This window comes from Epinephelus lanceolatus, chromosome 12 (assembly GCF_041903045.1).
Source record: "Epinephelus lanceolatus isolate andai-2023 chromosome 12, ASM4190304v1, whole genome shotgun sequence".
NCBI classification, from domain to species: domain Eukaryota; kingdom Metazoa; phylum Chordata; class Actinopteri; order Perciformes; family Serranidae; genus Epinephelus; species Epinephelus lanceolatus.
In genome coordinates, this window is record NC_135745.1 from 43,536,692 (window position 1) to 43,548,083 (window position 11,392).

The 11,392-nt window shown below is 44.9% G+C and overlaps 1 protein-coding gene across 4 annotated transcripts in view; it reads left to right on the forward strand.

Moving 5' to 3' along the window:
• smg7 (SMG7 nonsense mediated mRNA decay factor) overlaps nucleotides 1-7,608 on the forward strand; it is a 29,214-nt gene extending 21,606 nt beyond the window's left edge. For all 4 annotated transcript variants that reach the window (XM_033650347.2, XM_033650348.2, XM_033650349.2 and 1 more), the window contains 2 exons: nucleotides 315-475; nucleotides 2,843-7,608. In XM_033650347.2, coding sequence (XP_033506238.1) covers nucleotides 315-475; nucleotides 2,843-2,956 — 275 coding nt within the window. In that variant the 3' untranslated portion in view covers nucleotides 2,957-7,608. The remainder of the gene's footprint in view (nucleotides 1-314; nucleotides 476-2,842) is intronic.
• The last annotated feature ends 3,784 nt before the right edge of the window (nucleotides 7,609-11,392 follow it).

The following is an 11,392-nucleotide window of genomic DNA, read 5'->3' on the forward strand; positions in this document are numbered from 1 at the left end:
GACCTCTCAACGTGCAGCACACAGCTAACTCACTGTCTCCATGGCAACATCATACGTCCTGCTTGTATCAAACATTAATATATGAATCTATCTTTTGATAAACCACTGTCCCACAGCGTGTACGGTACAACTCACAGGCAGACTGATGTAATCTGTGAGGAGGCTGATACCTGTTGAGGATCCTGATATGTGGTGTGACTGTCAGAGTCGTGTTGCTGCTCTGCTGGGAGACAGGAAATAAGCCCTGCGTTCAAAGGGTTGAATTTCCTGTGAGCTCTGCCTCCATATGTTGACATGTTGGTGTTGTTTTTCAGGAGCGGTCAGCGGCTTCGGTCTGGACTACCTGCCGGCTGCAGCTTCCTCTGCAGCTTCAGACACCAGCTGGCACCAGGCGGGGCCGACCGGCAGCTCCTGGACCAATCAGGAGTCTCCGATGGAGGAGTCGTCCTCCACCGTGCTGCTCGACAGCCTCAAGGTCCGCTGACGTCCTGTCATGTCACTGTTTACTGTCTCAGTCTGCTGCAGAGTGAGATGGTTTACTGTCGTCACAGTCATCACTGCACTAAGAATATGAATTGTTATTTTTTATTAATTATTTAAATAAGATCGATAGTTGAGTCTGAATCATAACTCATCTGAGGTCTGATGTTGATGTCTGATGATGAGACATCTGTAGATACACTCACAGTGTCAGAGGGGATTATTTTTACCAGACTGAAATAAGCGTCCTCTTCAACAGAGTGTCTTCAAATTCAAATGAACCACAAAAGGCGGAATTTATACTTGTGCTGCAGACGCCGCCGTTGTGAGCCTTTATACTTGTGAGATGGTGTGTCTGTGTCACTCTGTAGGTTTCTGTGAAGTGCTGTAAAGTTTAGTTTATTAAACACACATTAAACACACATTAAACATGGCTTCATAGAGACAGTTTCAAACACAAATCAGCTTCACTATAACTCACAGCATTCACAGACAAACACTTGTCTTTATCTGGACACATTTTCCCCACAAATACAACATGCTAACGTTATTAGCACAAGCCTATGGCATTTTACATTGTATTAATTAGCCTAGCAGCTAGCAGACTTCTCCTCTACTCATATGAAGCCAGGGACAACAGCAACATTTAACAAAGGTAACGTTACAGAATTCAGCTCCATTACAGCTCACAAGGTTCACTGACAAAACAACTGTCTGATACTAAACACGTTTTCCCCACAAATACAACATGCTAACGTTATTAGCACAAGCCTATGGCATTTTACACTGTATAAATTAGCCTAGCAGCTAGCAGAGATTTCCTCTGCTCATATTTCAGCCAGGATAAATCACACACAGTGTGTGGAGGCTTTATTGTCTTCACAATTTATTGTTTCTTATCTGTGAAATTAAAGTAAATCAAAGCTTTGTTTCCACTGAGGGAAATGGTTTCAGCTCACAGAGACAGACAGGAGGTCTGCATCACTGTGACACTGTGGAGTTACATTTCTGGGGAGGTGCACGTCAGGCTACACCGTAGGCTCTACATTGACGCAGAGCCTACGCCACAGCTACGGCGACAAATTTGAGGCAGATGTAGAAATCCTGTTTAAAGGGATAGTGCACCCAAAACTGAAAATTCAGCCATTATCTACTCACCCATATGTCGAGGGAGGCTCAGGTGAAGTTTTAGAGTCCTCACATCACTTGCAGAGATCCAAGGGGAGAGGAGGTAGCAACACAACTCCACCTAATGGAGGCTGACGGCGCCCCAGATTCAAACGTCCAAAAACACATAATTGAAACCACAAAATATCTCCATACTGCTCGTCTGTAGTGATCCAAGTGTCCTGAAGCCCCGACATAAAAAGATGTTTGGAAAAACGTCATTTGAACTCTGTTTTTAGCCTCATTGTAGCCTGTAGCTCTGACTGCCTCTAATTGTCTGTGCACGAGACCAGTGAAAGCACGTGAACACACATGAAGGCAGTGCCCATGTCTCACGGTCTCGCGCAAGCGCACACACGTGAGCGCGGTGCCCAGAGAGGCAGTCAGAGCTACAGGCTACAATGAGGCTAAAAACAGAGTTCAAATGAGGTTTTTCCAAACAACTTTTTATGTCGGGGCTTCAGGACACGTGGATCACCATGGACGAGCAGTATGGAGATATTTTGTGGTTTCAATTAATTCTGATGTGTCACCATCTCGGCAGTGGTGCACACTCCCTCTCTGTTCTTCCTCGTCTTCATCACATCCGGCCCGACATTGTAGTTTGTTTTGACTTTGTTTCACTCACTCACTAAAACTCCAGCAAAGCCAGGATGTTTATTGACGTGGCAGAACTTAAACTGGCTTTTCATTTTTGTTTGTTTTCCTCTCTCTTTAGCGGCGCTGTGAAAAATGGAATCGTTGGCATCATTCCCTTGAGCTACAAATAGTTGTTTTTCATTTCTTCATAATGTAAAGTCCTTTTTCTGACGAGTTGACAGTTTGTCTGATATCAGGCAGCACGGCGCGGCCTCTCCGTCTCATGTGGGGTTGATATTAGAATCTTGGGGGGCGGGCAGGAGGACTCCACTGGCCGAGCTCAGCGGTAAAACTTTGACAGAAACGACCGGCAGTGATCACGTCTTTGTCTTAAGTTCAATAAAAATTCTATTTAAAAATCAATCAATCAATCAATTTTATTTATAAAGCCCAATATCACAAATCACAATTTGCCTCACAGGGCTTTACAGCATACGACATCCCTCTGTCCTGTTAATGTGTTAATGAATCCTTGAAAATGAAAAAGTCCTTGGATTTGATTTTGTGGTGTTTGTATGAATCCTGCATTGTGCTCACACTTGCTTCTCTCCTGCAGTCGATCTGGTCCAGCTCCATGATGCAGCCAGGCCCGTCGGCGCTGGAGCAGCTCCTCCTGCAGCAGAAACAGAAGCAGCAGCGAGGTCACGGCACCATGAACCCGCCCCACTGAACGGCAGGCCGAGGCGGCGCTTTGTGTCCGGACGTCAACAAAACCACCACCAGGAGAAAAAATGGGAGGAGAAAAAAAACAGAAGTTTGACGAAGACGAGCTCCAACTAAAAATGGGAAATTAAACCGGCGAGAAAAGGTGGAGGCTGGGGAGGCGACACGACCCCCCGACGAGGCTGAAACACCACCCCCACCCCCCTCGGCTGTCGAGGAGCGGTGACGCCCCTCCTGGACCGGAGGGCGCGGGATCTCTTCAACCGCGGTGCCACGCGCCACGCCACCGCCGGGTTTCCTTCAACCCGCGGAAAATCTGAACATTGAGGAACACACCCCCCCTCACCACCACAGGCCCCCCCCTGGTTTTGGACAGACGCCACACCTCCACCACTCCTCTCTCAGCTGGAAGAACTTCCTCTTTCTTTGGAACAAAATAAAAAATAAAGCGACCTCCTGGACGTCTGCTCGGTCCGGTCGGAGCGCCTGTTTTTAGCGTCTCTGCCACCGCAGACTGAAGCGGGGGTGATGTGAGAGAGCGAGGACAGTGTGGTGGTCGGGTTTAGGGGGGAGGTCAGGTGAAGCGCCGGGGGTCAACATAGACTGGACTTTCTGATCTCTCCAATCATTTTCATTACTGTGGAGGAGGAGGAGGAGGAGGAAGGCTCTCTGTAGCTGGTTGGTTTAATGAAGGAAGACAGGAGGACAGTTTGGGTTACAGCTATATAAATATATAAATAAATATATATTGCCATAGTTGGACTAAAGGGGCCATGTCTCTTAGCCATGTCGTGAGAATCAGGACTGGACGCTGCTTTGTGAAGCCAGGTGTGTAACGTCACCTGACCGACCGCTTGCTGTCCCGCCTGATTTGAAGGAAGAGCCCGGAGGCCCGCCGACGGGACGGCTTCGGGAAAGGTCACGGGAAAGACAGAAGTACAAGGGAAGGGGGCTAAGGACATAAACACCCCGTCAAACTTAGGGATAGTATTACCGTTAGCTTCTTGAGATCGCAGATATTAACAAAAAAAACAAACTGTATTTTGTGATTTGTTCGTAGCAGTTTTAGCTTCACGCCCTCTGAGGTGAATACAGGTATGTCTATTAGCTTCCTGCTTGAATATTTTCGGGGTTCTCTTCCTCTCCGGCCTCTTCTTCCTGTTATTTCTTTACTTAACAAAGAAAAAAACCCAATGTAACCCTGCTCGCTTACTTAACCTGCATTTACTGTTTCTTTATGTTCATGTTCTGCCTTTTTACTAGTGTGAAGCAGCTCTGTGGGCTCTGCTGTGCCTGCTCACTGTCCCCTTACTACTGACCGCTGTAGAGGTTAGGCCGCAGACAGACAGACAGACAGACAGACAGGTGTATACAGGTAGCTGGCTCAGCCTGAATGTTTCCCACTTATCTGTTCTTCAGTAACCACTACTGCAGCTCACCCTGTACAGCAGATTTTTTTATCAACGGTAGCGTCAGGAAGCTCTGCGGCTCTGATTTTATTTGGTCTGAAACTGAAACCCTGAACTGTTGAACCTGAAGGAACTACGGAGAACCGCAAGGGCCAAACTCAGGAGCTAAAAGCCCTCCCTTCCCCCTTGTTTTTTTGTACAGGCACATTTTGACACGTCTGATGAACCATGAACATGAAGCAGTTACTCCTGAAACAGTTTTCACTCCGTCAGCTAAAGATTATTTTCATCATCGACTCATCTCTGCATGATTTTTGTGATCAACTGATTAATCGTTTAGCTTATGAAACATCCGAGAAGTGTGACAGGCTCCAAGATGACGTCTCCAGACGGCGGGTTTTGTCTGATCAGCAGTCCAAAAGATATTCAGTGTGAGAATATATTCACACATCGGTTGACTTTCGTTTGTAAAATGTCAGAAAGTAATTTTAAAGTCGTTCTAGGTCAGTTAATCGTCACGTATGACAAAGTGCGGCAAAGTTTTCTTTCCATATTTGAGCAGGTGAAACCATCTAATTATTTTATTTGGGGAAAAAAAAAAGATTAATTAATGATCTCATTTTGACACGTCTGATGAAAACGAAGCAGTTCAGCCTGTTCTCATTCCAAAGTCGTCAAATACCACAGCTTTGTCAGTGATTTTGACGTCAGACACCGATGCCAAAAGCTTCCTGTCAGTAACAGCATGTTCAGGAGCTGAAAAGTCCCTATGGGGCGGGCGGAGAGCTCAGTGTTCACTCCCTGTACGTATGCAGAGCCAAACTGTGATGGTTTTTATGCCTCCGTGCCGGCAACAGCTGAGGATGAAGGCGTTATGTTTTCTGGTTGTCCGTCCGTCAGTCCATCCGTTCCATTCTTGTGAACCTGCCATCTAAACAATACGTTGAGGGAAATTTTCTAAATTTGGCACAAACCTTCACCTGGACTCAACAATGAACTGAAAAGTTTTTCCTGTATCCTAAGGACACCTTCTGTAATTTCTTCAAATTTGGCACAAACGTACACTTTCAGTCAGAGATGAACTAATCAGAATTTGGTGGTCAGAGGTCAAAGGTCACTGTAATCCTGTCTGTTTCATTGTCTTGAATGTGGTATCTCAAGAACACTGAGGTGGGAGTTTCTTTAAATTTGGCACAAACGTCCACTTGGACTTGAGAATGAACTGATTAGTTTTATGGTCAAAGGTCAGTGTGACCTCCCAAAACATGTTTTTGTCCATAACTGAAGAATTCATTCACTAATTCTGACCAAACTTGACATAAATGTCTGACAGGATAAAATAATGAAGGTCAAAAGGTCAAAAGGTCAAAGGTCAGCTTGACTGTGACATCACCATGTTTTAACGTCATATCTCAGGAACAGAAGGGGAGACATTTGGTCAGATACTGAATTGGTGACTCTAATCTTGAAACTGTGCTGATTGTATAGATCTTCTGTGTGTGAAGCATCCATGTTTTCACTGACATGGATGGAGACTGTCAGAGACACTGGACTGGTGGGCGGAGTCATACAACCACAGGGTGGACTGGTGGGCGGAGTCATACAACCACAGTGGACTGGTGGGCGGAGTCATACAACCACAGGGTGGACTGGTGGGCAGAGTCATACAACCACAGGGTGGACTGGTGGGCGGAGTCATACAACCACAGGGTGAACTGGTGGGAGGAGTCATACAACCACAGGGTGGACTGGTGGGCGGAGTCATACAACCACAGAGTGGACTGGTGGGCGGAGTCATACAACCACAGGGTGGACTGGTGGGCGGAGTCATACAACCACAGGGTGGTGATTTTGGTTTTTAACCTAAACGTGCTTTTGTCAACGTCCCTGTGTGTCACACAAAATATGTAGATGTGAAAGTCCACTGAAGCGGCGATATGCGACGACTCGAGGATGAGGACGTGTTGGTTCGTCCTGAAACAATTTTGACTCGAACAACAACACAGAGTCTTTGTTGTTCATGGCTGCATCTAAACATTATTCTCATCATCAGTTCATCTTCCCGTTACTTTCTTGATGAACTGGTTAATCGTTTGGTTTATGAAACATCAGAGCAGCCTGAGATGATGTCACACTCAGAAAATATTCAGACTGCTGGTGAAGGAAGGAAAACCAGGACATATTCACGTTTTAATAAACTGGAACTTGTGAGTTTTTGTCACATTTGTTTGGAAAATAATCTCCAGAGATAAATCGATGATCAAAATCTTTTTCTGTCGGTCGACTCTTGTCCGTAAAATGTCTGAAAATCATTTTGAAATCTTGACGTCTGATTTAGAGAGCTGTCACGTATGACACAGAAAAGCAGCGTTTGTTTTATATTTGAGCGGCTGGAACCATCAGATGGTTCATGTTCAGCTCTCTGCTCCTGCGTTTGGTTTGTGAGAGTGAAAAGTGTTCTCACTAATTTATTTCTGCGTTAATGATCCGCAGCACCCCAACAGCTCCTGGGCAGAGACTGTTTTATTTTTATGTCCAGGAACTAAATGTAAAGTTCCTTTAAAAGGTTCCTGAGTGTCTGGAAGGTTCCTGTGGTGGAAACAAGGTTTTATTCTGTGGTTTCATCCCTGTAGAGCATTTACCGTCAGTCCTGGTTGTTCTCGAGCCAATCAGAAAGCAGAGAGTGACGCTCAGAGGCTCCAGCGTCTTTAGAGGTGACGGTTTAGACTGCAGCACTCTAAGTAACTTTCTGTCCAGCTGAAACCAGCAGAAAGCTGTTTTTCTACCTTCAACACTCATCGTTTAGTTCTGAGGGATTAAAAAAAAAAACGTGAAAGCCTGTTTTTATTTTCCAGTTGAGGGTGTTTTATCGACTTCAAAGAGACGTGTCTATTTTCCGTGTGATTGTGCTTTTCATGTTGCATTTACAAAATGTATTTGAAAAATAATAAAGATAAAATAATGAATGTGAGGACACGAGGCCAGCGGAGGAGAGACGGAGCTGGTGACTGGCTTTGTTTTTTGGAGTAAGAACTAAATGGACATTCCACTCTGAGATGTTGGGGAGGTTTGGAGGCGGCGGCGGCTCCTCGCTGGTCGGAGCTCTGACGGCAGAGTCGCGCTCACGTCTGACAGGAAACATGAACCTGAGCTTTGAGTTGTGAGGCTTTTTGTGTTTCTGTCTCTTTGTAGACTTTGAGAAACTGGTGGAATCAGCCTTTAAATAAACGTTAACTATGTTCTCCCTTAACGCTGTGTCCTGTTTGATCAATGTCTCTGTGTTCAGGCAGTTTGTGGTGGACGAGGCGTTCAGCACCGCCACTTCACCAGAGGTAACGACACTTCGCCTCACTGCTCAAGAGGCAGTGGCCTGAACATCGTCCACACCTGTGCCATAAAATAAAATCACAGGTATCAGGCACGACTGAATCAGAGAGGTGTGAGGTTGGTCAGGAGATTTTTGTACAGGCTTTCTTTTTTTATTCACCAGACTGATCCAACACTGAAAAGAGAGTTCACAGGACACGTTGCAAAACTTTGTGCAGCAACATTCTCTCACTGTCTTTTCATTTTCTGTCAGGAGACAAAATAAGCAAATTCAACATTAGCTTCTAAATCTGCTCTGACCGGGCTGAGCTCAGAGCTGAATCCCACCTGATCATAAGTCACCTGCAGCATAGGTAACACCCTCTAAACACCATGTAAGGACACTGACACATGAAGTGGAGTGATGTCACCAAATTAATCAATCAATCAATTTTATTTATAAAGCCGGGACATGAGTGTTAGCAAAGGAGAGAGAAGGTGCCCGGTGTATTATAGGGGGGTCCTCCGGCAGACTAGGCCTAAGTCAGCCTAACTAGGGGCTGGTACAGGGCAAGCCTGAGCCAGCCCTAACTATAAGCTTTATCAAAGAGGAAAGTCTTAAGTCTAGTCTTAAATGTGGAGACGGTGTCTGCCTCCCGGACCGTAACAGGAAGATGATTCCACAGGAGAGGAGCCTGATAGCTGAAGGCTCTGGCTCCTGATCTGCTTTTGGAGACTTTAGGGACCACGAGTAACCCTGCGTTCTCAGAGCGCAGTGTTCTGGTGGGATAATATGGCACTATGAGCTCTCTAAGATATGACGGAGCTTGACCATTTAGAGCTTTATAAGTTAACAGTAGGATTTTAAATTCAATTCTGGATTTTACAGGGAGCCAGTGCAGAGAAGCTAAAACAGGAGAAATATGATCACGTTTCTTAGTTCCTGTTAGTACACGTGCTGCTGCATTCTGAATTAGCTGGAGAGTTTTTAAGGACTTACTAGAGCTACCTGATAATAGAGAGTTACAGTAATCCAGCCTAGAGGTAACAAAAGCCTGGACCAATTTTTCTGCATCTTTTCGGGTCAGGATAGGCCTAATTTTCACAATATTACGCAGATGAAAAAATGCAGTCCATGAGGTTTGTTTTAAATGAGAATTAAAAGACAAATCTTGATCAAATATTACTTCGAGGTTTCTTACAGTAGTGCTAGAGGCCAGAGCAATGCCATCTAGAGAAACTATGTCATCAGATAAAGAGTCTCTGAGTTGTTTGGGGCCAAGAACAAGAACTTCAGTTTTGTCTGAATTTAACATCAGGAAATTGGTGCTCATCCAGGTTTTTATGTCTTTAAGGCAATTATGGAGTTTAGTTAATTGATTACTTTCTTCTGGCTTCATCGATAAATACAACTGTGTATCATCCGCATAACAATGGAAATTTATAGAGTGATTTCTAATGATGTTACCTAAAGGAAGCATATATAGAATAAATAGGATTGGTCCGAGCACAGAACCTTGCGGAACTCCAAAACAAACTTTAGTACGTAAGGATGACGTTCAGAGATGGTCTTCTGCACACCTTGGTTGGAACCAGTGCTTATTTGACTTCCTGTTGCCTTTCTATCATCTTGAACCAGTCTGGCCATTCTCCTCTGACCTCTGGCATCAACAAGGCATTTTGGCTCACTGGATATTTTCTCTTTTTGGGACCATCCTCTGTAAACCCTAGAGATGGTTGTGCTGAAAATCCCAGTAAATACTCAGACCAGCCCGTCTGGCACCAACAACCATGCCACGTTCAAAGTCACTTCAGTCACCTTTCTTCATCATTCTGATGCTGCGTTTGAACTTCAGCAGCTTGTCTTCACCATGTCTACATGACTAAATGTTAATGAACTGCTGACACTCAGGGTGACATCGTCTCCATTGCTCCTCTTGAGTCGTGGTTCTGTGGGTTAACACTTCCATATCATGTATTTCATCTAGTATTCAGCCGTTCATCTTGAACCATCTCTTCACAACGGCCTTTTTACAGGCTGTCAGTGGGACCTTCAGCAGGTGTCTGTCTCCTCTCCTGCAGAGTTGCCTCGGTACAGTGAAGTACAGTCACTGCTGATGTTTTAATTTTACTCTCATTTTGTTGTGTCATGATAAATATTGTGGATCTTGTGGGGCTGAAGCTTCTGCAGCGTCTTCAAACGTCACGTGACAACTCTGCTGATGTGGTGTTTTTTTTGGGTTTTTTTTTTTACACAGTTGTTGAATCCCATCAGATAAGACGCCATCTCTCTTCAAAGAAGCCACAGCGGGCTGATGGGAGAAAACCTCAAGCCATGTTCAGCTGCCGCCGAGCATCTCCCATAGAGAAACAGTTCAACAGTTTTTGTACAGCAGTTTTTCACCGTGTCTACAGTACGTACCACAGTGAGTAAAGTCAGTGTGACACCTCGACAAAAACCTCTGCAGGCCTCAACGCTCCCAGAGGAAAGAAGCTGGCTCCAGATATGACAGAGAGGGCCCCAAAACGTTCTCAGATTCAAACAGCTTCACTTGATGAGACCTTTTCCTTCAAAATGGAACCAGTTAGAAATGAGCTTACATGTTAAAATACAACTCATGGAGGAGTTTGTCCCAAAGAAAGACTCCTGAATCTCACAGAGTCTGAGTCAGCAGGTCCATGGTCACAAACATCCCGAAGTCAGAAAGGAACATAGAAAACCTTCTCTTTAAATGACTCATCGGTTCGTCCTTGTTTTAATAAAGTTTGTGTTTTTAAAACCAAAGAAAAAGAGCAAAACAATTCTCTGGTGTTTTTATAACATGAATAATTTGTTGTTATAAAGAAAAAAGTTATTTGGTTCTAACTGCAAATGTTTCTAAGTTACAGCAAAATGCATTTTACAATTTACAACAACAGTGTTTTGTTTCATTGATGATTTTATTTGTTTGTTGTTTGTTTACATCATGTTGACGCTGGAACGTCTTTTTAATGACGAACGTTTAATTCGAGGAACACACTATAAAGTTTTCATGATATAAAAAGATCAAATAAATACTTATAATTTCTTTTATTCCTAAATATTCTAACTTAATCTTACATTATTATGACACCATGACAGTATCTTAATCATGTGAAAAAAAGATAGTGGCATGGTGGTACAGTGGTTACCATCACAGCAAGAGGGTTCTTAGTTTGAACCCCAGGGTGGGGGAGCACTTCTGTGTGGGTTTCCTCCAGGTGCTCCCACATGTTCTCCCTGTGTCAGCGTGGGTTTCCTCCAGGTGCTCTGACATGTTCTCCCTGTGTCAGCGTGGGTTTCCTCCAGGTGCTCTGACATGTTCTCCCCCTGTCAGTGTGGGTTTCCTCCAGGTACTCTGACATGTTCTCCCCGTGTCAGTGTGGGTTTTCTCCAGGTACTCTGACATGTTCTCCCCGTGTCAGCGTGGGTTTCCTCCAGGTGCTCTGACATGTTCTCCCCGTGTCAGCGTGGGTTTCCTCCAGGTGCTTCGACATGTTCTCCCCGTGTCAGTGTGGGTTTCCTCCAGGTGCTCTGACATGTTCTCCCTGTGTCAGTGTGGGTTTCCTCCATGTACTTTGACATGTTCTCCCTGTGTTAGCATGGGTTTCCTCCAGGTGCTCTGACATGTTCTCCCTGTGTTAGCATGGGTTTCCTCCAGGTGCTCTGACATGTTCTCCCCGTGTCAGCGTGGGTTTCCTCCAGGTGC